Genomic DNA, 27,275 nt, shown 5'->3' with positions numbered 1-27,275 from the left:
ATCGATAAATACATCAATGAGTCTAAATCTTAGGCTACAGTAGCCTAACATTACCGTGCATTTTATTGACACAATAATTAATGTAGACATCGTGTCGTGTGCCGTTTGTCAGACAGAGACGGAAGATATTTGAAAACTTTTATTATATCCATAAAACTAAAAGCACAGAATTGAAGGGCAGAGATCTTATCGATAATCACAGCAGTCAGCAAAAGTTTGGTAAAGAAGTGCCAGTTAACACAATAGATTAACATAGCATAGGTGATGTAATACACACAAGTACACATTGTATAGGTTAACAGAATTAGCTTCATGTGCTCATATTATTTTATTTATGTTGCTAGGTACGTAGGAGTTGAAAGACATAACTCGTACATTAAAGTGCCTATATGAGCTGTTTGCCACCCTTTTCCACTGAGATAGACCTGAATATTGGAAATATTTAACACAATATTCCTTTTTGCCACAGAAAATAAAATAGAATGCAATTTCTTACAATAATAATCATCACACCTCCAATGATCTCAGGAGTCCCAGCTAAATAATGATTAAATATTTAGCCTGTAAACGGATGAACTTTGGCTATAATCTGTATGTATAAGTGCAGGCTACATAGAAATGAAAATCACACGTACACACTTGTCAGTGTTTCCACCCATATTTCTATCCTTCAATCAATACCAGAGCACATTTTAATGTATGTATTGTATTTTACTGTCTACCAAGCATTTAGAGATGGACCCTTTGATTGCCCCGTTCCATTATCAAATGATTGGGGAATGAAAAGAGCTACAGTTCAAAGGCGAGGAGGAAGACTTACTATATGAAAGGAATGGTAAAAACCAAAAATGAAAAATATTGTCATCATCTACTTACATATGCTTAAGGGTCAAACACATATGCATTTTAATGCTGTAATTTCCTACTTATTTGCACATTTGACAGACTCTGACAGACTTTGAAAATGTACATTTCCATGCTGACACCAACAATGGTTCATCTCAAGGACCCCCACATTATGCATTAGGTCAGGGAGACCCCATAAGAGATTTGTGTTTAATACGTTTTTAAAGGTGTTCCCAATTTCTCCCAATTCAAGACCTTTCAAAAAAAAATTAAAAAAAAAAATATATATATATATATATATATAAAGAAAGAAAGAAAAAAAAAGTTGAACTGATTTTGATACTGCATTAAGGAAATTTAGCAGGGGCCCCCCTATGGAACCCCTCCAAGGAAACCCTGGGGATCCCCGCCCCCCCATGTTGAAAAATAACCGTCACCTGTTTCAACAGGCATGAGGTTGAGTAGATGATGACATAATCTTCATTTCTGGATGACCCATTATTACTTTAAGCTGCTACTTCAAGCATTGCACAAGTTGTTGTAGTTCAGATACTCTATACTAAAGCAGTGGTTTTCAACCGTTTTCATATCAAGGTCCATTTTCTTTATTCTGCTTTTGAGCCACGGAACCCCCATCGATGAGATTTAGCCTCTCAGACTCAAGACTTAGAATATTTTGTCGTCGTTGGATAAGATTTTGTCTGCGATTTGGCAAACGTTGACCAAAATTACAATTCTTCTACATTCTCTAATTGTGTAGACTTCTTGTTAATGAAGTAATGCAGATGCTTAACAATAGTTAAGAGCGTAGGGTCCATTTGGTTTCATTTTTACGCTCTCAAGAGTTAAATAATACACCTGGAACCCTCTCAAGGACCACTGGTTGAAAACCACTGCTCGATAGGTCGAGGAACAGAATATAACATGGCACCACTTCTCTACTGAACTCAGTGGACGAGGCAGCCGTGTTCTATTATATAATATAATATAACATCATGGCACCACTTCTCTACTGAACTCAGTGGACGAGGCAGCCATGTTCTATTATATAATATAACATCATGGCACCACTTCTCTACTGAACTCAGTGGACGAGGCAGCCATGTTCTATTATATAATATAACATCATGGCACCACTTCTCTACTGAACTCAGTGGACGAGGCAGCCATGTTCTATTATATAATATAATATAACATCATGGCACCACTTCTCTACTGAACTCAGTGGACGAGGCAGCCATGTTCTATTATATAATATAACATCATGGCACCACTTCTCTACTGAACTCAGTGGACGAGGCAGCCATGTTCTATTCGGGTTTTGTTTTTTTCAATTTACATTTTATTGATTCGGGTTTTGAATGGTGTTCTCGTGGGCTTGACGGAGACGCAGTACAGTAGTTTCAGATGATGCAGTCCATGATGTGGATCTGCAGGCTGTCCAGGTCTGGTAGAATCTCGTTACATTTGGGACAGGCGTGCTCTGGGATGTTCACCTGCTGCTGCCATGATTCTCTACCGTCGCCTGCGAAGAGTCAGAGATGCTCATGATTAGGACCTGTATCTGCTGTCTGTCTGGCCTAGCAAAGACACAGATCATCTGCTGTCTGTCTGGCCTAGCAAAGACACAGATCTGCTGTCTGTCTGGCCTAGCAAAGAACAGATCATCTGCTGTCTGTCTGGCCTAGCAAAGACACAGACCATGTTGATGAAAACACACAAAATGATTATTACCTCTTCCACCCTGTGCACCGGCGCCCCCATGTGGATTGCCTCCGCGCGGCACGTGTCTCCTTTGCATCTCGTTCAGGGATTGCCTATATGCAGAACAGGAAAATGGCTGAATTGTGTTCATATATCATTGGTTCCATAAACATGTATGGACTTGAAGGCTGTTCTATATTTTATCAAGACAGACAGCAGGAAAGATGAGAGGAGGTGCCAGTGTTTTTAAGTGGGTCTATCCAATATTTCATGTCAAGGACCCCACAAATTATATGTAATTGGCCGCCGACCCCCATTTGAAAATGTGTTGTTCCAGGGACCTGGTCGGCTGACCAGGGACCTGGTCGGCTGACATTAGGGTTAATGTATTGTTGCAGGACCTGGTCGGCTGACATTAGGGTTAATGTATTGTTGCAGGACCTGGTCGGCTGACATTAGGGTTATGTATTGTTGCAGGACCTGGTCGGCTGACATTAGGGTTATGTATTGTTCCAGGGACCTGGTCGGCTGACATTAGGGTTATGTATTGTTCCAGGGACCTGGTCGGCTGACCAGGGACCTGGTCGGCTGACATTAGGGTTAATGTATTGTTGCAGGACCTGGTCGGCTGACATTAGGGTTATGTATTGTTGCAGGACCTGGTCGGCTGACATTAGGGTTATGTGTTGTTCCAGGGACCTGGTCGGCTGACATTAGGGTTATGTATTGTTCCAGGGACCTGGTCGGCTGACATTAGGGTTAATGTATTGTTGCAGGACCTGGCCGGCTGACATTAGGGTTAATGTATTGTTGCAGGACCTGGTCGGCTGACATTAGGGTTATGTGTTGTTCCAGGGACCTGGTCGGCTGACATTAGGGTTATGTATTGTTCCAGGTCCCTGGTCCAGGTCCCTGGTCCAGGGACCTGGTCGGCTGACATTAGGGTTAATGTATTGTTCCAGGGACCTGTTCCAGGGACCTGGTCCAGGGACCTGGTCGGCTGACATTAGGGTTAATGTATTGTTCCAGGGACTGGTCGGCTGACATTAGGGTCAGCATGCAGAGTCCAGACATACTGTAGAAGCCACTGTTCCTGCCTACCAATGATGTCACTCGTAAGGCAGGTTTCTGAACGGTCTCTAAGCCAACCTCTGAGACGCAGAGCAAGTAGACAGAAATAATAATGGTGAAGACAAATTATATCAAGGTGGGTTGAAAATGGGCAAAGTGCTCCCTCAAGCGTAATTTATGTTTCCGATGACAAGGTGTGTGCACATGACATATTACATAATATTTTGCCACTAGACAAAATAAAATGTATTATGAAATGTATTTTCTTGTGAATCACTGACCTACATTGTATAGTAATCCTGATGTCCATTTTGCTTACTCCACTGTTGTGGATTTGAGAAATGTGTAACACTGTATATAATGACATTTCATTAATTGATTTGATGACCATGTTGTGTTGGTTCCACCCACTGACTGGTAACGTGACCCGTGGGTGTCTATTTAAATGGGTGGATCACTCGCATCTTGAGTTTGACCAGATGAAGAGCCTTGGCTCGAAACGTCGTCAATAAATAAACCTTTTGGAGCATACGAGTGTGGGGGTTCCCTTCTCTTTTCCGATGTCACTTGTGACCACATTTGACTGAGGGACTGCCATTGGATTTTTTTGAATTTTTGTTTTTTCATGTCATATGAAAGCAGGGAATCATAGCTTCAAATTGACATATTGGTTGTTCAGTTTGACCCACCAGTTTTGGAGATATGGCTTATAGAGTAATGTCTTGCAGAAAACAGCGAGTTGAGAAAACAGGCTTGAAAGGTTCACTTCTGTGGTCTCTAACATTACACCTAGCTACATGTTTAAGCATTTATTTCATATTTACGTGTCGATTTCAGCTCTGACACTTATTTCAGACATGCTCTAGTATGTGAAGAGTCTGCCTGTGCTATTAACTCATTTTCTCCTCTGGTGAAAAGCTGGAATGTGCGCGATGGCAGGCTCTCAGTCAAATCTGGTCACACTTTTTGAACCCAGCACCTCCACGAAGTGATGTGCGTATTTTATTATAGTTCTTGCCAAAACATAACAAACGATTAGGTTTAGGTATTGAGCCACACCTGCCCAGTGAGTCCATTTCCTCCTGGAGTTGGGAGTTCTGCTTCTTGATGAAGTCCAACTGAGCAGCCAGACGTTCCTTCTCTTCGTGGATCTTCTCTCTGGCGGCACGCTCAGCATAGAAGTCTGATGAATACACCTCTGCCTGAACACACACACACACACACACACACACACACACACACACACACACACACACACACACACACACACACACACACACACACACACACACACACACACACACACACACACACACACACACACACACACACACACACACACACACACACACACACACACACACACACACACACACACACACACACACACACACACACACACACACACACACACACACACACACGATCGGCTGTTTTTGGCGATTGTGTTGGGTCAGACTTGCTCCCGTTGCATTCGTTCAGCCAAGTGTCAATTGGATGTTTGGGTACTCGGGTCAGAGTACCGGGGCCGGTTCCGAGTACCGGCCTGAGTACCCGATACCAGTATCGGTATCGGTACAACTCTAAATATGACCAAATCCCTCATGCTGTCCAAGTGCCACAGCAAGTTATTTATTAGAAGTTATTTATTCTTCTAAAACAGATAGTTCTAGTCCTTGATTCTGATTGGCTGAGTCCCGTGTTGTAAAATAATCACCTACAGTTGGAGGCCATCGATATTGTCCTTTTCTTTTTGCTGAGGTTTGCGTGATCTGCGCAAAAGGACAGTTAACCCATTTTGGGCGGGAACCCCTTTTGGTGTTTTAAACATTATGTTATAATTTAGCTATTGAAAAATAGCAGATCTACAAGCTCATAGCGCGCCACCGAGTGGCGCGCTACGAGCTTGTAGGTCTGCTATTTTTGAAATATCGTGAAAATATTTATTTCAGAAAACTGGAGGATTTAGAAGGACTTTTTTTAAATTTTGAGGTCAGGCCTAAATGGGTCAAATGATAAGGGACAATATCGGTGGCACCCAACTGTACATCAGCAACGTCTTGTTTACAATGTTCAACCGTAACATGATATGGATGCGCTATCGTTTCAGTTCATACACCAGCATGGGAAATAGTCCAGTAAATGAAGGAAAATAATCCACTCAGTTTGGACAAAATTGGATTCTTTTGTTTCTCAACTGATTCTGACAGGACATTACGTCTACAAGCCAGGATACAAAATCTACCCTAATCTGCTCATCTGCTAATACCCTACATTTGCCTTAATCCAAGATGGCCCTATTGACAACCTATTATAAGCCAATATTTTCTAAATTTCATTATGCTTTTTAGGGTAGATTTTAGATTTTTTTTTATCCTGGCTAGTAGACCTAATGTCCTAATGTCAGTTTAGAAACTCTAAACCTAAACGCGTAATGCTAAACCCCCCAATTTAATCTTTCCCCAATTGTAAAACTAACCAACTCTTTTCTTAAAGACAACGGTCTCTCTTGTGAGGACCAGGGAAATGGTACATCACAATGTCCATTTCTCAACTATACTAATAGTTGTGGGGACATCTGTCACACTTTGCTCAGTGCGAGGTAGTATGGGCCCAAAAAGGCATTAGATTCCAGACTCAAAAAGGTTAAAATTTACCCCAAGATAGCAAGTCAGAGTCCTTGTTAGCAAAATCAAACAGTTTTTATTCACCTTGTGTCCAAATAAATGGTGCAAAAATGGTGTTTTAACAAAACACAGCAAAACTATATACATGGCTGAATAGGTTGGCCCTCCTGGTCTACAGCCCTACATCGACTGATCCACAGTGGCAGGTGGCTCCCCGTCGGGGAATCGAACCCCGGTCTCCCGCGTGACAGGCGGGGATACTCACCACTATACTAAAGTCAAAATAACAAATATCACTCTGCAACACAAATAATACCTCAAACTTTAACCCTGTGTTGAATTCAGTCTCAGTGGCAGGCTGACAGCCCTGACAATATAGTAATACAACTGTACACACCAGTGATGTGTTCGTCGACTAAAACATTCCAGGTGACTAAAATGTGACTAAAACTAAGTGATAACTATTCAAGAGACAATGACAAAAACTAAAATCAAACTTTGCTGCCCAAAAACAACACTTGTACTGTACACACACCTGGGCTTGGAAGACAGAGATGGTCTCCAGCTCCTTCTCCTTCTGGAACATTTCCTGCTTCATGAGGTCGATCTTGTCTTGTTTGGTCGCCAGGGCCTGTTCTGCTGCAGCCAGCCGGGCCTGCAGGTCATCCAACGCCTCCTTGGGCGCCATCTGAGTCTACAAGGGATGGTCAGAGTCAACTTTGTTTCATTTTTAAGTCTCAGTAGGGCTGGTTAATTCACAGAAAGGAGGGTAGAGGCAGGCCGCTTTTTGGGTAGTGCGAATGGTGATGCCGCACAGGGCCTCGCGCATGTTTTTTTTTTTTTTTTTAAGAGACAATAATCGCATCGCAGCCCGTTCCGTTGCAGTTGATTTTTCACCTATTTAAGCCTAAACTGCAGTCGGTTTGGAGCCGCAGTTCCATCTAGTTATTTATTTCAAATAACTAGTCACACGCATGGACCGACGACCTCTCTCTCTCTCTCTGTCAGTCCAGTCAGTCAGTGTCATGATTTCACAATTTTCTAATTGAATTTTGATCGATCACAAACTGTCTGCAGGCATTGGCAATCAAGCAAATGTGATACTTAATATGTATAACAAATAGGAAAGTGAAGGCAAAAGTAAGTGCGCGCGCTGACGCGCGCGCACATTGTCCCCACCGACATATCGCACAGGGCCTCGCATTTCTCCCAGACGCCTCTGGGTAGAGGATATGTACATTATGACAGATGTGGTGTAGATGTTGGTTGTGGACAAAGTCACCTCTCTCTTTTTCTTCTCCTCTTTGAGCTCGTTGTAGTCTTCAAAGAGCTTGGTGTAGGCGTCCTTCAGCTGGGCCAGGTTGTTCCTGAGATGCAGAATGGAACGGATCGTCAATTTAACCCATTTAGACCTGAGGACGATTCTACAAATGGCTTCTAAATACTGACAGTTTTCTGATATGTTTCTATGTCAGTGGTTCTCAAACATTTCCATGTCAAGGACCCCCAGAAATATATGCATTTGGCCGCCGACCCCCATCTGAAAATATGTTGTTCCATGGACACCCCAGAAGCAAAGATTTGAATTAAAAACGTTCACTGTGAATGATTATATATATATATATATATATATATATATATATATATATATATATATATATATATATATATTCAAATATTTGCACCACATTTTTACGATTTTTCAAAAATAGCAGATCTATAAGCTCGTAGCGCTTTTAAGCATTGTATGTATAACACAATGCTTAAAACACCAAAAGGTGTTCCCGCCCTGAATGGGCGGTGGCAGGTGAGGCAGGTGGCATTCTGGGAACTGGCTTACTCTGACACCACGCAAGTCAGAAACGATGCAAGTTGGGAATGAATGCTGTTATACATGTTGACAGAGTAAGTACCTGCTGTATGCATTGTTGTAGAATACCCACCCAGTGTGGTACCCATTACCACAGTACTGATAATGTTAGATATTACAATAAACTTTATTTATTAAAAAACACCACTGGCCTCAGGAACAATGCATGTTGGGAATGCATACCCGTTGTCAGTACCCATGTGTGTGTGTGTGTGTGACTGTGTGTGTGTGTGTGTGTGTGTGTGTGTGTGTGTGTGTGTGGTCCAGGTACAGCATAGAGCACAAGAAGTGGACACTCTAAAGGAACATGGGTGGGTTACTAACGGCCAATACTTTTAAATAGCCAGCGACCTACAGTACAAATGTCAGAAGGTGGATGCCTGTGTGTGTGTTCTCTCTCTCTCTCTCTCTCTCTCTCTCTCTCTCTCTCTCTCCCACCTCTCCTTGCCGGTCTTCCTCTGCTCCAGCTGTGTGTGTGTGTGTGTGTGTGCGTGTGTGTTCTCTCTCTCTCCCACCTCTCCTCGCCGGTCTTCCTCTGCTCCAGCTGTGTGTGTGCGTGCGTGCATGCGTGCGTGTGTGTGTGTGTTCTCTCTCTCTCCCACCTCTCCTCGCTGGTCTTCCTCTGCTCCAGCTGTGTGTGTGCGTGCATGCGTGCGTGCGTGCGTGTGTGTTCTCTCTCTCTCCCACCTCTCCTCGCTGGTCTTCCTCTGCTCCAGCTGTGTGTGTGTGTGTGTGTGTGTGTGTGTGTGTGTGTGTGTGTGTGTGTGTGTGTGTGTGTGTGTGTTCTCTCTCTCTCCCACCTCTCCTCGCTGGTCTTCCTCTGCTCCAGCTGGCTCTGGGACTGCATGCTGTCCAGCTGCAGCTTCAGCCTGTCGTTCTCCGTCTGCACCGCCTGCTTGTCCACCAGCTGGGCGCGGAGGGTCACCACGTCCTGCTCCACCTCTCGACATCTACAGGGAGCAAGGAGAACGTCAACACCTGCTCCACCTCTACAGGGAGCAAGGAGAACGTCAACACCTGCTCCACCTCTCGACATCTACAGGGAGCAAGGAGAACGTCAACACCTGCTCCACCTCTCCACATCTACAGGGAGCAAGGAGAACGTCAACACCTGCTCCACCTCTCCACATCTACAGGGAGCAAGGAGAAAACGTCAACGTGATTATTGCCACGACAGTGATGCGGTCAGGAACGAGACGTAGTCGAGTTCCACAAGCATCACTTAAGTTATCTTTACCACCTAGTTTCAACGTCGCCCTGACTCTTTTTTTCTCTCTTCTTCTTCCCCCTTCATGGGCCCCTTGGGGGCGCTGTGCCCCGGGGGCCCCTAGGGGGGCGCTGGGCTCCTAGGGGGCGCTGGGCCCCGGGGGCCCCTAGGGGGGCGCTGGGCCTCGGTGCATTGCACCGGTTGCAGTCGATATTTACGCCCCTGGTCGTACCTGTCCTGGAGGTTCTTCTTCATGGCCTCGGCCTCTCCCAGTTTACTCTACCTGTCCTGGAGGTTCTTCTTCATGGCCTCGGCCTCTCCCAGTTTACTCTACCTGTCCTGGAGGTTCTTCTTCATGGCCTCGGCCTCTCCCAGTTTACTCTACCTGTCCTGGAGGTTCTTCTTCATGGCCTCGGCCTCTCCCAGTTTACTCTACCTGTCCTGGAGGTTCTTCTTCATGGCCTCGGCCTCTCCCAGTTTACTCTACCTGTCCTGGAGGTTCTTCTTCATGGCCTCGGCCTCTCCCAGTTTACTCTGAGCCTGCTGCAGCTCTTTGAACAGCGTCCTCATCTGAGACTTCAGATCCTCCACCTCGGACGCGGCCTGAAGCACAAGACGTGAGTCGTCGTGTCAGAAGAACAAGTCATCCATTTATATAGGACAGTCAGGGTTCCTCCGGGGTTTGCCTTCGCAGCTTTATTTCTTGTCTAAATTTGATAGCAGTTTACTGCCTTATTTGATAGCCCCAACAATACATTAAAAATAAATAAAAAATACAATTAATATATTATATTTCACATTAGGGCTAGGCAATTATTTGAAATTATAACAAAATCGTTGTTTTATCATTTGTTTTATTTCTTATATCAACACTACTCAGCCCCATTTCCCGTGCTGAAGTGCCCTTTCTTTCAATATATATCAAATCAAAATCAATGAATGTTTCCCAATTATGTAATCATGAGACTTCAGACATTACAACTTATTTGGTCAGCTGTGGCGAGGTGCTGACCCTTGAGAGCGTAAAATGAAACGAAATGGACCCGTACGGGTCCATTTGGTTTCATTTTACGCTCTCAAGGGTCAGCACCTCGGGTCCATTTGGTTTCATTTTACGCTCTCAAGGGTCAGCACCTCGGGTCCATTTGGTTTCATTTTACGCGCTCAAGGGTCAGCACCTCGGGTCCATTTGGTTTCATTTTACGCTCTCAAGGGTCAGCACCTCGGGTCCATTTGGTTTCATTTTACGCTCTCAAGGGTCAGCACCTCGCCATCGTCACAATTACACAAACTTGATATAATGAGAACATTGTATACTTTGAATACTATCAGTACCACCACCACATTATCACAACTGTCACTACAATGTACCATTACTGCCACTACAATGTACCATTACTGCTACTACAAGGTACCATTACTGCCACTACAATGTACCATTACTGCCACTACAATGTACCATTACTGCCACTACAATGTACCATTACTGCCACTACAATGTACCATTACTGCCACTACAATGTACCATTACTGCTACTACAAGGTACCATTACTGCTACTACACACTGTATATTATACCTTTTCCTCCTTCCCAGTTTCTCCTTGTTGGGTTTTCCCCTCCGTCCCCTTCTGTGGCTGCAGGGAGGTTTGTGTCGAGCTCTCCATGACCGCAGTCTTCTCTTCCAACTCCACCATCCTACAGTAGAAGAACAGGTGCATGAGGCGGTGTTCCAGTCCTATACACTAAGGCCTGCTTTACACTGGCAGACAAATCTAGCCTGAATCAGATCTGTGTCACTTCAAGATAGAAATCCGATTTGCTTAAATAAGTCTAAATGCAGACAGGTCACATGGAATCCGATTTTTTCAAATGTGACTTGAGTCACATCCAGAGGTGGTTTCAAATCCGATTTATATCCGATCTGAGGAGATCTGTCTCAGTCTGAATGCAACGACCACATGAAGTGACCTGAGTCACATATCAAGCTGTCCAAACGTCACCCGCAGCGCGACCCGAGCGCTACTAACATGACGTCATTACAGAGCGCGAGTATTTTTATTTAAGTAAACAAACAAGAGAGAGAGAAAAACAACCAAACGAGAGCAAAAGAAAACAAGCGAGAGGACAGAAAAGAGAGGAAAACAATATTGCAACACACGTTTGTTTTATAGGAATAATATCACTTCATTATGTAAGCACTACAGCGGAGCGGACAGACGATGACATCTGTACCAAAGTCCTGACGTCACTCGCTCATCCCTTGGTCAAAACGATATGTCGGGGAGGTGTCTCTGTATCGTTACAACAGTCAGTCACTCATATTTGATACAGTCTCTTTCTAGCGAAAATGTTAATAATTCGGCGGCAGTAACATTAGAGTTTTCTCTCAGTCAGTTGATTCTTTATATCCATTTGAGTCAAACCGCTGTGGTCATTTGTTTATCTTTGGAACACAGTTCTTATTTGACGCGATATGAAGAAGTTATTGGAATTCCGAAGGGGGGGGTGCGGTTAAATGCAAAACGGGGTAGGATGAAATGACGCTCCTCGGGGAGGAGACACTGGAGGATGCCTCCGTTACTCGGATATATACAATATTCTAAACCTCTCTAAATGTACAGAAACAAGGCCGTTTATGAGGATATATGAGGAGAACGGCTACACGCGGTCCTATCTGCAATGTCAGATAGTTGTTGGTTCAAATAGAAAGGAGAGCTCGTAGTCCCGATGCCAAAAATACTTTTTAATGTATTGTTTAATGACTCTCGTCAGAGGTAAATAAAATCATGCAAAGGACATACAATGAATGCTGGCATTTTCTTATATCTTTTTGAACCTAGAAGGATTTTGTTTTAACCTGGAGTGCTGCGCTGCGTGTTGTCTGCTACGGCAGTACTTGTTTCTCAATGTATTGTAAATAAAAAATATTTTTGGCATCGGGACTACGAGCACCTCCCTACCGTGTGCGCTCCTAATTTTTTTGTTAGATTGTTGTTGGTTACCACGGAAACCGAAGCAGATATGTCGATGCAGGGCGGCTTTGCGGTGAGTTGTTAAAATCAGTCTGAATGCACAGATCGGATCTAGTCACTTGCAAACGGTAGTGTGAATGACTGGGCCAAAAGATCGTATTTGAGAAAAAAATCTGTTTCTGTATCAGTGCTCAGTGGTGCTCAATATTTCATGTCAAGGACCCCAAAGATTATATGTAATATGCCTCCGCCCTCCCCCCCCCCCCTGAAAATATGTCGTTCCAGGGACCCTCTCCCAGAAGCAAAGATTTGACTTAAAATGTTCACTCTTTTCTCATTTTCACAATTTTTCAAAAATAGCAGACCTACAAGCTCGTAGCTGACTCGAGTCAGTTAGGTTAGGGTCAATTAGGTTAGTGTCATACCTGGCTTGGGTTAGGGTTAGGGTCATACCTGGCTTGGGTTAGGGTCATACCTGGCTTGGGTTAGGGTCATACCTGGCTTGGGTTAGGGTTAGGGTCATACCTGGCTTGGGTTAGGGTCATACCTGGCTTGGGTTAGGGTCATACCTGGCTTGGGGTTAGGGTCATACCTGGCTTGGGTTAGGGTCATACCTGGCTTGGGTTAGGGTTAGGGTCATACCTGGCTTGGGTTAGGGTTAGGGTCATACCTGGCTTGGGTTAGGGTTAGGGTCATACCTGGCTTGGGGTTAGGGTCATACCTGGCTTGGGTTAGGGTCATACCTGGCTTGGGTTAGGGTCATACCTGGCTTGGGTTAGGGTCATACCTGGCTTGAGATGCCCGGAGCTCCATTTCCAGCGTCTCCACCTTCTGCGTCTCCCTCCTGAGGGACTGCAGCAGCTGGCTCACGGTCACCTCCTCAGACTCCAGCCGAGAGGCGCTCATCATGCTCATGTCCAGCCGACCGCTCCGCTCACCTCCACACGCATCCCTCAGACCCTCCGCACCGCCGTCCTGAAAATAACAGGCAGGAACACATTATGTGTGTGTGTGTGTGTGTGTGTGTGTGTGTTTGTGAGAGAGAGAGAGAGAGAGAGAGAGAGAGAGAGAGTGCAGGGACGTGCAGAAAATGTTAGATAATATTATGGAAATTATGGATCTACAAGCTCACAACGCCATCGTGCTGCGATGCGCTTGTAGATCAGCTATTTTTGGGGGCTGCGACCGACACTCCTTAGCTACTGGAGATGCGGGCGTACGACATGGATTTCTACACGGAGGACTAATTATTTCGACGCAAAAATGCTGCGTTCAAGTTCAGTTCGGGAGAGTTCGTAAAATGTTGCAATTCTCCTGAATGCTGCCTTCGAGTATGGCATGGAAAGGGGGGAGGGGGGGGGGGCTTCTTTCACCATAGTAAATGCAGCATTCGTGGTCTGGAGAGGGCAGTTTTTTTTTTTTTTTTACAGATGGGTAAAAGAGCAGGGTCTGAAGCCATAGATATATATAAAGTCTACATGGCTCAAGGCAGAGTTTCAGACGTCGTTCACCCGGCAGCCATCTTACTTCGGGGCTACAGCACAGTATGTTCAATGGCAGCTCAAACAGTCATAACTCGCTCAAATCTTGACGGATTTACAAACAGGTTGGTTTATAACAAACGTTGTCAACGTGGCTATGATTCAGGATGCTTATCTGCTTTTTTTTATATATATATATGAACGTCGTATAAAAGCATGTAAGTATGCGGACGTCTCTGACGTTTATAACAAACCAAACCGTTTGAAAATCGGTTGAAAATTGAGCAAGTTATGGTCATTTAAGAGTACATGCCCCATAGACACAATGTTATGTGTCCCGAGGTAAGATGGCCGCCACGTAACGGCGTCGCTCTCCATTGGCCAACAGCGCGGGTGAGCTATCTAGAGTATATATATCTATGGCTGAAGCCCCCTTTGATGTATACGTGTGCACGTGCCTGTGTGTATGTGTGTGTGTGTGCGCGCCTCACTCACCTCCATGTGTATGATCTCTATGAAGGAGTCGTCCGGTGACCCCTGACCTGTCTTCAGCTGGAGTTCAGAGTTCATGGCCACCAGGTCGTTCTTCTCCGCCTGCAGTCGAGCCACCTGGACGAGCAGTGCGTCCAGCTCTGCGCTCTGATTGGCCGCCTGGGAAATAATGAAATCCCAGTTAAACCGAAAGAAATCGAGGAAAGAAAATACATGATTCTTTCCAACTAGGAGCAGATGGAAGGGAATCTTCACCACCACGCCTCGGCCAGGTAGAGGTAGGGCTCCCCCAGAGCCTTAGATATAGACAGGTAGAGGTAGGGCTCCCCCAGAGCCTTAGATATAGACAGAGTTACGCAAACTGCGTTCACTTCATGGGGCTTCAGTCCAATGGAGGCTCTCCTACATGGACTTCTATTGGGGGCTTCAGTCCAATGGAGGCTCTCCTACATAGACTTCTATTGGCTTCAGTCCAATGGAGGCTCTCCTACATAGACTTCTATTGGTCACTTCATGGGGCTTCAGTCCAACGGAGGCTCTCCTACATAGACTTCTATTGGTCACTTCATGGGGCTTCAGTCCAATGGAGGCTCTCCTACATAGACTTCTATTGGTCACTTCATGGGGCTTCAGTCCAACGGAGGCTCTCCTACATAGACTTCTATTGGTCACTTCATGGGGCTTCAGTCCAATGGCGGCTCTCCTACATAGACTTCTATTGGTCACTTCATGGGGCTTCAGTCCAACGGAGGCTCTCCTACATAGACTTCTATTGGTCACTTCATGGGGCTTCAGTCCAACGGAGGCTCTCCTACATAGACTTCTATTGGTCACTTCATGGGGCTTCAGTCCAATGGAGGCTCTCCTACATAGACTTCTATTGGTCACTTCATGGGGCTTCAGTCCAATGGAGGCTCTCCTACATAGACTTCTATTGGTCACTTCATGGGGCTTCAGTCCAATGGAGGCTCTCCTACATAGACTTCTATTGGTCACTTCATGGGGCTTCAGTCCAATGGAGGCTCTCCTACATAGACTTCTATTGGTCACTTCATGGGGCTTCAGTCCAATGGAGGCTCTCCTACATAGACTTCTATTGGTCACTTCATGGGGCTTCAGTCCAATGGAGGCTCTCCTACATAGACTTCTATTGGTCACTTCATGGGGCTTCAGTCCAACGGAGGCTCTCCTACATAGACTTCTATTGGTCACTTCATGGGGCTTCAGTCCAATGGAGGCTCTCCTACATAGACTTCTATTGGTCACTTCATGGGGCTTCAGTCCAATGGAGGCTCTCCTACATAGACTTCTATTGGTCACTTCATGGGGCTTCAGTCCAATGGAGGCTCTCCTACATAGACTTCTATTGGTCACTTCATGGGGCTTCAGTCCAATGGAGGCTCTCCTACATAGACTTCTATTGGTCACTTCATGGGGCTTCAGTCCAACGGAGGCTCTCCTACATAGACTTCTATTGGTCACTTCATGGGGCTTCAGTCCAATGGAGGCTCTCCTACATAGACTTCTATTGGTCACTTCATGGGGCTTCAGTCCAATGGAGGCTCTCCTACATAGACTTCTATTGGTCACTTCATGGGGCTTCAGTCCAACGGAGGCTCTCCTACATAGACTTCTATTGGTCACTTCATGGGGCTTCAGTCCAATGGAGGCTCTCCTACATAGACTTCTATTGGTCACTTCATGGGGCTTCAGTCCAACGGAGGCTCTCCTACATAGACTGCATGAACAACGCTCGAGCGCTTGGTTTCTGCCCCCTCTATATCATAACTCTTCTATTAGATGGCTCTGGGTCAGATGAAATTGAGTTTTCACAAGGCCTCGGCCAGGTAGAGGTAGGTCCGTCCGGCCAGGTAGAGGTAGGTCCGTCCGGTGTGTGACACAGGCAGCAATGAGCGTGAGGAGAACACCAGGGCAGCTCGGACAGGTCAAAGCCCCTTAACTGAAGGAACAATTTATACAGGACGACGACTAACGTTTCAATGTTGGCACAATAGAGCACCGAAGTCTGACGTCAATATCGGAAAAAACGCGTCCAGTGTGCAACCACCTTTAGGCCTGATTTACACTGGCAGACAAATCTAGCCTGAATCAGATCTGTGCCACATCAACATTGAAATCCGATTGGTTTAAATGGTCACATGACTCATTTAGACAAATCAGATTCCAATCTGGATGTGGCTCAGATCTGATTCAGGCTGGATTTGGCTGCCAGTGTAAATGGGGCCTTAGAGACAGGTGAGTAGCAGGGGGGCAGTCCTTTCAATTAGCCAATGTCAACGGGTGTACCGCATTGGCTAATTGGGAGGACTACTGCACCTGCTACTTGTACCCACCTGCTTTTAACGATTAGCCCAGCTTTTGTCGTCTTATGCATTGCCCGCTCAATAAAGAGACTTAAACTTGTCCGAGCTGCGCCAGTGTCTTCCTCATGTTTTCATTTATTTATTTATTTTTAAGTTCGTTAGACGGAGTGAATCAGTCTGGATTTCCAGGTTAGCAGTTATGGCAATTCAATTTGGGTTCACAAAATATTTTGTTCATTGTTCAGAATATAGCGCCCCCCTATGGTCTATGAAAGCAACATCATTTGGTGATAAGACTCTTCCCTCAAATGGTGTGGAGGGGAGAAGAGAGCAGGTCAGCTTAAAGGGGAAAACCACCCATTTTCAACATTTTACTATGTCATTAATATACCTTAGAGCTGTTGTGTGGACATAATAAAAAAGTCCCCCCATTCTGTGTTTCCTAGAACTGTAAGTATGAAAGAAATCATTAACATGGTGAAACGCATCTTGATGACATCATCAAGATGTGTTTCACCATGTTAATGATTTTTTTTCAGACCTCTAGTTCTAGGAAACACAGAATGGGGGGACTTTTTTATTATTTCCACACAACAGCTCTAAGGTATATTAATGACATAGTAAAATGTTGAAAATGGGTGGAATGCCCCTTTAACCAAGTGTGTTTAACCCATTTAGGCCTGACCTCGAAATTTAAAAAAAAATCTTCTAAATCCTCCAGTTTTCTGAAATAAATATTTTCGCGATTTTTCAAAAAATAGCAGACCTACAAGCTCGTGGCGCACTATGAGCTTGTAGATCTGCTATTTTTCAATAGCTAAATTATAACAATGTTTAAAACACCAAAAGGGGTTTCCCGCCCAAAATGGGTTAAAGGGATTGTGACATTAAAAAAAAGTTTTTGTAATTTTTCTTATATTTCATGCATATAGATGGGGGTCGGCAGCCAATTACATATATCTTTGGGGGTCCTTGACATGAACATGTTTCAGAACGACTGACATAGAATTAGAAACATAGGGTTTTTCAGAAAACTGTCAGGATTTAGAAGACATTTGTAGAATCGTCCTCAGGTCTAAAGTGGTTAAATTCTACTCTGCCATTTCCGGTCATTCCCTCTCACCGTTCCACTGCCCTGTGCTCCCCTCCTCCCTCTCACCGTTCCACTGCCCTCTGCTCCTCCCTCTCACCGTTCCACTCCCCTCTGCTCCTCCCTCTCACCGTTCCACTGCCCTGTGCTCCCCTCCTCCCTCTCACCGTTCCACTGCCCTGTGCTCCCCTCCTCCCTCTCACCGTTCCACTCCCCTGTGCTCCCCTCCTCCCTCTCACCGTTCCACTGCCCTGTGCTCCCCTCCTCCCTCTCACCGTTCCACTCCCCTGTGCTCCCCTCCTCCCTCTCACCGTTCCACTGCCCTCTGCTCCTCCCTCTCACCGTTCCACTGCCCTCTGCTCCTCCCTCTCACCGTTCCACTGCCCTCTGCTCCTCCCTCTCACCGTTCCACTGCCCTCTGCTCCTCCCTCTCACCGTTCCACTGCCCTCTGCTCCTCCCTCTCACCGTTCCACTGCCCTCTGCTCCTCCCTCTCACCGTTCCACTGCCCTCTGCTCCTCCCTCTCACCGTTCCACTGCCCTCTGCTCCTCCCTCTCACCGTTCCACTGCCCTCTGCTCCTCCCTCTCACCGTTCCACTGCCCTCTGCTCCTCCCTCTCACCGTTCCACTGCCCTCTGCTCCTCCCTCTAACCGTTCCACTCCCCTCTGCTCCTCCCTCTAACCGTTCCACTCCCCTCTGCTCCTCCCTCTAACCGTTCCACTGCCCTCTGCTCCTCCCTCTCACCGTTCCACTGCCCTCCCCTCCTCCCTCTCACCGTTCCACTCCCCTCTGCTCCTCCCTCTAACCGTTCCACTCCCCTCTGCTCCTCCCTCTCACCGTTCCACTCCCCTCTGCTCCTCCCTCTCACCGTTCCACTCCCCTCTGCTCCTCCCTCTCACCGTTCCACTCCCCTCTGCTCCTCCCTCTCACCGTTCCACTCCCCTCTGCTCCTCCCTCTCACCGTTCCACTGCCCTCCCCTCCTCCCTCTCACCGTTCCACTGCCCTCCCCTCCTCCCTCTCACCGTTCCACTGCCCTCCCCTCCTCCCTCTCACCGTTCCACTCCCCTCTGCTCCTCCCTCTCACCGTTCCACTGCCCTCTGCTCCTCCCTCTCACCGTTCCACTCCCCTCTGCTCCTCCTCCCTCTCACCGTTCCACTACCCTCTGCTCCTCCCTCTCACCGTTCCACTCCTCTGCTCCTCCCTCTCACCGTTCCACTGCCCTCTGCTCCTCCCTCTCACCGTTCCACTCCCCTCTGCTCCTCCCTCTCACCGTTCCACTGCCCTCTGCTCCTCTCTCTCACCGTTCCACTGCCCTCTGCTCCTCCCTCTCACCGTTCCACTCCCCTCTGCTCCTCCCTCTCACCGTTCCACTCCCCTCTGCTCCTCCCTCTCACCGTTCCACTCCCCTCTGCTCCTCCCTCTCACCGTTCCACTCCCCTCTGCTCCTGCCTCCCTCTCACCGTTCCACTCCGCTCTGCTCCTCCCTCTCACCGTTCCACTCCCCTCTGCTCCTGCCTCTCACCGTTCCACTCCCCTCTGCTCCTGCCTCCCTCTCACCGTTCCACTGCCCTCTGCTCCTCCCTCTCACCGTTCCACTGCCCTCTGCTCCTGCCTCCCTCTCACCGTTCCACTGCCCTCCCCTCCTCCCTCTCACCGTTCCACTGCCCTGTGCTCCCCTCCTCCCGCTCACCGTTCCACTGCCCTCTGCTCCTCCCTCTCACCGTTCCACTGCCCTCTGCTCCTCCCTCTCACCGTTCCACTCCTCTGCTCCTCCCTCTCACCGTTCCACTCCTCTGCTCCTCCCTCTCACCGTTCCACTCCTCTGCTCCTCCCTCTCACCGTTCCACTGCCCTCTGCTCCTCCCTCTCACCGTTCCACTGCCCTCTGCTCCTCCCTCTCACCGTTCCACTGCCCTCTGCTCCTCCCTCTCACCGTTCCACTGCCCTCTGCTCCTCCCTCTCACCGTTCCACTCCCCTCTGCTCCTCCCTCTCACCGTTCCACTGCCCTCTGCTCCTCCCTCCCTCTCACCGTTCCACTGCCCTCTGCTCCTCCCTCTCACCGTTCCACTGCCCTCTGCTCCTCCCTCTCACCGTTCCACTCCTCTGCTCCTCCCTCTCACCGTTCCACTCCTCTGCTCCTCCCTCTCACCGTTCCACTCCCCTCTGCTCCTCCCTCTCACCGTTCCACTGCCCTCTGCTCCTCCCTCTCACCGTTCCACTGCCCTCTGCTCCTCCCTCTCACCGTTCCACTGCCCTCTGCTCCTCCCTCTCACCGTTCCACTGCCCTCTGCTCCTCCCTCTCACCGTTCCACTGCCCTCTGCTCCTCCCTCCCTCTCACCGTTCCACTGCCCTCTGCTCCTCCCTCCCTCTCACCGTTCCACTCCCCTCTGCTCCTCCCTCTCACCGTTCCACTCCCCTCTGCTCCTCCCTCTCACCGTTCCACTCCCCTCTGCTCCTCCCTCTCACCGTTCCACTGCCCTCTCCTCCTCCCTCTCACCGTTCCACTGCCCTCTGCTCCTCCCTCCCTCTCACCGTTCCACTCCCCTCTGCTCCTCCCTCTCACCGTTCCACTCCCCTCTGCTCCTCCCTCTCACCGTTCCACTCCCCTCTGCTCCTCCCTCTCACCGTTCCACTCCCCTCTGCTCCTCCCTCTCACCGTTCCACTGCCCTCTGCTCCTCCCTCTCACCGTTCCACTGCCCTCTGCTCCTCCCTCCCTCTCACCGTTCCACTCCCCTCTGCTCCTCCCTCTCACCGTTCCACTCCTCTGCTCCTCCCTCTCACCGTTCCACTCCCCTCTGCTCCTCCCTCTCACCGTTCCACTCCCCTCTGCTCCTCCCTCTCACCGTTCCACTCCCCTCTGCTCCTGCCTCCCTCTCACCGTTCCACTCCCCTCTGCTCCTCCCTCCCTCTCACCGTTCCACTGCCCTCTGCTCCTCCCTCTCACCGTTCCACTCCCCTCTGCTCCTCTCTCTCACCGTTCCACTCCCCTCTGCTCCTCCCTCTCACCGTTCCACTCCCCTCTGCTCCTCCTCCCTCTCACCGTTCCACTGCCCTGTGCTCCTCCCTCTCACCGTTCCACTCCCCTCTGCTCCTCCCTCTCACCGTTCCACTGCCCTCTGCTCCTCCCTCTCACCGTTCCACTGCCCTCTGCTCCTCCCTCTCACCGTTCCACTCCCCTCTGCTCCTCCCTCTCACCGTTCCACTCCCCTCTGCTCCTCCTCCCTCTCACCGTTCCACTCCCCTCTGCTCCTCCCTCTCACCGTTCCACTGCCCTCTGCTCCTCCCTCTCACCGTTCCACTGCCCTCTGCTCCTCCCTCTCACCGTTCCACTGCCCTCTGCTCCTCCTTCTCACCGTTCCACTCCCCTCTGCTCCCCTCTCTCACCGTTCCACTGCCCTCTGCTCCTCCCTCTCACCGTTCCACTCCCCTCTGCTCCTCCCTCTCACCGTTCCACTGCCCTCTGCTCCTCCTCCCTCTCACCGTTCCACTGCCCTCTGCTCCTCCTGCCTCTCACCGTTCCACTGCCCTCTGCTCCTCCTCCCTCCAGCTCCTTCACCTTCTTGCTGAGCTCCTGGTTGTGCAGAGTGAGGGCCTCCATGCGGCCGCGCGCCTCCTCCAGCCTCCCCTCCAGGAAGTCCCTCTCCTCCCTCTGCTTCTCTCGCCAGGCCGACAGCCCTTCGAACCTCTCCTTCATGGACAGGTTGGTCTGTCTCAGGGCCTCTGCAGGGGGAACGCAGAGACGTCACAATATATACCAGGGTTCCCCAATAGGCGGCCCGCGGGCCGAGCGCCCCCTTGTGGCCCGTGGAAGAATTTTAAAAAAATGGGGTCCCAGAAAGATATAAATGGCATTAAATGGGGGTCAGTAGCCTATGCATGTCAAACTGGGCATCCTTTTCAAATGGGGTCTTGCCCTGAAAATGAATGAATTTTCAGGGCAACCCCTCGACCTCGTGCGTGCGGACTCGGCCCCCAGTCTGGTACCCTAGTCAAAATATGGCCCTTGAGGAAACTTAATTGGGGAACCCTGATATATACACTGCAGTGTGGTTCTCAAACCTTTTCATTTCAAGAATGGATTGCATTTTTATAGCGCTTTTCTATGCACTACGTGCCTACTCAAAGATAAGATCTTTATTGTCACTGTATGAGACATACAGTACAGTATGAGACAGTACTGTATGAGACATACAGTACTGTATGAGACATACAGTACTGTATGAGACAGTACTGTATGAGACATACAGTACTGTACGAGACATACAGTACTGTATGAGACATACAGTACTGTATGAGACATACAGTACTGTATGAGACATACAGTACTGTATGAGACAGTACTGTATGAGACATAAAGTACTGTATGAGACATACAGTACTGTATGAGACATACAGTACTGTATGAGACAGTACTGTATGAGACATACAGTACTGTATGAGACATACAGTACTGTATGAGACATACAGTACTGTATGAGACATACAGTACTGTATGAGACATACAGTACTGTATGAGACAGTACTGTATGAGACATACAGTACTGTACGAGACATACAGTACTGTCTCATACTGTACTGTATGAGACATACAGTACTGTATGAGACATACAGTACTGTACGAGACATACAGTACTGTCTCATACTGTACTGTATGAGACATACAGTACTGTATGAGACATACAGTACTGTATGAGACAGTACTGTATGAGACATACAGTACTGTATGAGACATACAGTACTGTATGAGACAGTACTGTATGAGACATACAGTACTGTACGAGACATACAGTACAACGAAATCCGTTTAGTGCATCCATAACACATAACAGTATCAACGGAGAGAACAAAAAGGACAAAAGAAAAAACACTGATGGGGATAAAACTTCATGGCATAAAACTGTTAGTCCGTCATAGTCTCATCTCAATCCATTAATAAGCATTATAATGCACCGTTAAAAATAGTAAAATACACCATAAAAAGATAGGTAGATAAAAGTCCATTCTTTCATACATTGGGAGGTGAAGCGGAGAACAGTCGACGCCAGCGTCCTCACTTCCCACGTTCACACACCGACGGTGGCGAGCACTGGACGCAACGTAGGGTTCAGTGTCTTGCCCAAGGACACTTCGACATGTGGACAGGAGGAGGAGCCGGGATTCGAACCGCCGACCCACGGATCATTGGACGACCTGCTCTACCTCCTGAGCCACAGCCGCCCCCGGTTCGGTATGCATTGGGACACACAGACCCCCATAACTCTAAAGAGTGTGCAGAAACTAGGGATGTCCCGATACACTTTGTTCGCTTCCGATACCGATACCGAATACAGATACCAGTGTCGTGATCTCGTGTTGTGTTTATAGCTATATCTCGTGTTGCGTTTATAGCAGACTCATCACTCAAATGTGCACTTGCAGTTTGGGGCAACTCAAAGCAAACTCCACATGTCCCAACATTTTTATTTACCTGCCATATTGTCAACTCCTTACCCCTGTGTCGGATCTGTGGTTAGACTGGCATATTCACAGATACCGATATGACCCGATATGACAAATAAGAGCCGATCCGATACTTTTCCCGATACCGATACAGTATCGGGACATCTCTAGCAGAAACCTATGCTGAGTTCCATACCATGCAAAGGCGAGAAGTTGCGCGAACGGGCCAACCGAGCGAATATATACAGTATATTCAGGTCTGAACACAGCTTAATGCCCATTTTGGTGTTTTAAACATTATGTTATAATTTAGCTATAGAGCACCGAAGTCCTGACGTCACTGCCCTCTACTACCAGTAGAGGGCAGTGAGCGCCATGGTTCATGTATGTTTTTATAAGCATTGTACTCTCCATAGGGGGATTTTAGATCGCCTCATATAAGAACTGTGTTTGAAAAATAAACCGATCACCCGGGCCTTTTCACTCATATGGATATGAAGCATCGACTGAAGGTGGAAATGTACAAATATACCCAAAGAGTAACAAAATAAGCGTTAGAAACGAGCCAAACAACCCAGAGACTACATTTCCGGGTAGGCTGCTTCTGCCCGCAGCCCGTCGCACAACAGAAACTGAACGTTAATTACATTTATTTTTATTTTTATTTTATTGATATATAATGTATCGTGGTTAGTACGAGTCGAGTCACCACCAGCTGAGCTTACGTCAACGAGGAATCTCAGGAACGCAATATGTTGACAGCTGGGCGTGACGTATATGCTCAGCGACATTGCATTCATATGTAGTTCCAAGGCTTTTGCGGTCACATTAATTCCATTTTCTCTAGAAACTGGCTGTATCAAATATGAATGGACATCATTAACGACGCACAGCCACTCCCCTGACAGAAACGCCGAGGTGGTCGGTTTATTTTTCAAACACAGTTCTTATATGAAGCGACCTAAAATCGCCGTTTGGGGATCTCAATGCAAAAAACAAATACATGAACCTGGAGATTGACACCCTCTACTGAAAGTGACGTCAGACTTCGGAGCTCTATTGAAAAATAGCAGATCTACAAGCTCATAGCGCGCCACTGAGTGGCGCGCTACGAGCTTGTAGGTCTGCTATTTTTTTAAATCGAAGAACGACTGACATAGAGACATAGCTTTTTCAGAAAACTGTCAGGATGTAGAAGACATTTTTAGAATCTGATCTCAGGTCAAAATGGGTTGATGCTTAACCCCCTGGAACCTTCTCAAGGATAGCCTGGAAACCAGAAGAATCTGCCACAGGGAAAAATAAAACCCCTGGGAGAATGGTCTGGCACTCCCCAGTTTGAAACTTTGAATTACATTTCACTCACCCCAGAGTTGTGGGTGACCAATCAGAGCCCACTGTTCAAAGTGAGACTTTCTTTTGCTGTGACGTTGGAAATCTGTTTATAACCGATTCCACACCGAAGTGCCAGACTAATATCTAGGCAGTGATGTCAGTCTGTCCAGGCCAGGCTATCTCAAGGACCCCTGAGGGGGGGGGGGGGTCCAGTGAACAGTCGTTCCCAAACTGAGGTCCGGGGAACCCTAGGGGCCTTTGAGGGAGTTCCAGGGGGTCCCCAGCTAAATGATAGTTTGGAACCAAAAGGACCCTTATGGGTCTGTACAAATGGAACCAAAAGGACCCTAATACGGGTCCGTTTGGTTCCATTTGTACACTCTCAAGAGTTAAATTAACATTGATTTTACAATATAAATTGGGGGTCCCAGAGATAGAAATGCCATTAAAAGAAAGTCTGTAGACTAATGCATGTCAAACTGGGGGTCCTTGAAATTAAACGGATTGAGAATCACTGCTAGGGTCGTAAAAAAAATCTTCTCTTATGGGGGGGGGGGGTCCCTGGCATTATCTCTTCAAATGGGGGTCCTTGACATGAAAAGGTTTGGGAACCGCACTGCCCTAGAGACCACACTTGACCACTGCAATACAACATCTCTCTCCGTGACACCATAGAATAGATCATGCAAAAATGTCGTCCTGCTTGTATTTCCCCGCCTCAGGCCTCACTCACCCTTGAGCTCCCTGTTCTCCTGGATGAGGCTGTTCATCTGGTGAAGGGTCTCCTCCAGGCCCACTGGGGGGGCTGAGGTAGGCCCTGGGCCCCGGGAAATGTCCCCGTTCATCAGGGGGGCGGCGGAGGACATGCTCCCGCTGAGAATACCACTTATACAGGCCTAGGGATGGGGAAGGAATGAAATGAAATGAAATGATTACTATATTTACCCAGGGTATCTGGGCTAAGCTCAAGAACTTGTTTCCAGCCAGGCCCTGCTCATAGAACACATTTCATCGTAGTGGTTCAATGCCTTGTTCAAGGGCACTTCAGCGGTGGTCATTTTAACGTGTCGGACCGCTGATTCGAACTGGCGACCTTCCGGTATCAAGACCGCTCCGCAATCCGTTCGGCCACCGCTGCCCATACCGGTCAAATTAACTAACAATAATAATAATAATGGAGTGCTACAGCAGACACAAATATAAAACAGTAGACAAAAGCAAAAAAAAGAACATTACAGGATTAAAAGCACACAATTTTAGCATCAAGGAAAACAGGATTATTATTAGGTTATTGAACATGAATTCCCGTTCTGTTCTTTGGCTATATCTATGTCTATCTATGTATATTTGTACGTCTCTAAATGTTTTGATGAATTGAACAAGGTGGACCCTCTTGTAAACAAGTGTAATGCTTTATTGGGTCGTCCACTCGATCACAGTTAACAGTCTTTGTATTGAGTTTGTGCTTGAATTGTACTGTAATTCTGCAAACTGTTAATAAATATTTCAATCAATCAATCAAAGGGCATGGGTCAAGGAAGCCTTATTATTAAAAAGGTAGGTCTTTAGTCCTCTCTTGAAGCAGTCGATTGACCGTGGCGCTCTCAAGTGTGCGGGGAGGGTAGCTCTGGCCCATAGCTCTAATGCGTACATGCAACGCATTAGAGCTATGGACCAGAGCTACGGGGAGGGTATTCCACAGTTAAGGTCAGGGGCAACTGTGCAGAAGGCCCTGTCAACAAATTATCTCATTGCTTTCAGTTGCAGCAGCCAGCCACGCCGCAATCACATCTAATTAAATTCAACCTTATCAACCGATCACGAGTCACAGTTATCAGGGCAGACAGTTGTGGTTTAATTAATGCCAATTAACTATAACTCTCAAAACAACCCATGAGTCACTGTGTTGCAGTCAGTCAGTCAGTCAGTCAGGGGAGGGGAGGGGATTTCCATCCGCACGTAAACAGTGAGGAATGCCAGACAATGACGGGACAAAAACATGCAACATTTCGACCTCCTTCTTGATTGATTGATTGATTGATTGATTGATTAACAGTTCAATATACAAAAACTGTTAACTGCGAGTGGACGACATAATCAAATAAAGCATTACACTGACTTGTTTACAAGAGGGCCCACCATTTTCAATTTATCTTCTACACATAACAGTTTCGTTTTCGTGTTCTTAACAGGTGGGCCTACTAGGACTAAGGTTACGTAGTTGGGACTTACCATACGGCAAAAACAAAACAGAAAACTTCATTAATATTTAGCTACACAAACATACATACATGTGGCTTAATTTATAAAACAGATCCAACGCTATAAAGCAGTTTACTCACGCCTGGTAAAGCTGTAATTTAAACGCTGTAAAGTCCCAGTGATCTAAGATGATCTTACAGTTCCAGATCTCTGGGATCTTCGTCTCACTTCAGACTAGAGATCAGAGTCGCTTTCTTTGGTGCTTGTTTATTTCCTCATAGTGTGACGTCACGGCCTCCACTGACTGCACCGCACCTGCGCACTAGCCGTCACAGATCTGACTCCCATGCGCGCCACGGAAGCCCGTGCTGACGCGCGGTCCCGCGGCCATCCACGTGTTTTGTAGATCTGGTGGTGCGCGACGCGCCCCATTTCCCAATAGTGTCAGCTGATAGGCGGTGACGTCAGGACTTCTCTCTGATCTTGTGTTGCACCTTAGAGTATATTTTTGCACATTGAAATCTTTATTATTTTCTACTCAAAGATTGTAGCTGGATTGATTGATTGATTGATTGATTGATTGATTGATTTGAAGTATGTATTAACAGT

The 27,275-nt window shown here is 47.3% G+C and overlaps 1 protein-coding gene across 5 annotated transcripts; it reads right to left on the bottom strand.

The window, feature by feature from the left end:
• Positions 1-132: 132 nt before the first annotated feature.
• Positions 133-26,942, bottom strand: optn (optineurin). 5 transcript variants are annotated; one of them, XR_013788979.1, is made up of 14 exons: positions 26,807-26,942; positions 25,198-25,360; positions 21,205-21,410; positions 14,275-14,430; positions 13,086-13,273; positions 10,904-11,021; positions 9,813-9,928; positions 8,919-9,068; positions 7,531-7,615; positions 6,784-6,942; positions 4,681-4,823; positions 2,581-2,663; positions 987-2,371; positions 133-948 (listed from the first exon to the last, which is right to left on the bottom strand). XR_013788979.1 is itself a non-coding variant. In XM_079494351.1 (14 exons), exons 2-13 carry the CDS (start codon positions 25,328-25,330, stop codon positions 2,250-2,252), a joined length of 1,659 nt encoding a protein of 552 aa, XP_079350477.1. In that variant the 5' UTR covers positions 25,331-25,360; positions 26,807-26,942; the 3' UTR covers positions 133-2,170; positions 2,207-2,249. The 5 variants fall into 5 exon arrangements, 4 of the variants coding, with proteins under 4 accessions (XP_079350477.1, XP_079350476.1, XP_079350479.1 ...); XM_079494351.1 differs by having other exon boundaries at positions 133-2,170; positions 2,207-2,371; XM_079494350.1 differs by having other exon boundaries at positions 133-2,371.
• Positions 26,943-27,275: the final 333 nt, after the last annotated feature.

The sequence above is a fragment of the Electrona antarctica genome (assembly GCF_951216825.1).
Source record: "Electrona antarctica genome assembly, chromosome: 23".
In the NCBI taxonomy this organism is placed as follows: Eukaryota; Metazoa; Chordata; class Actinopteri; order Myctophiformes; family Myctophidae; genus Electrona; species Electrona antarctica.
Note: the sequence above shows the minus strand (reverse complement) of the source record. Positions and strands in the feature narration are given on the sequence as shown.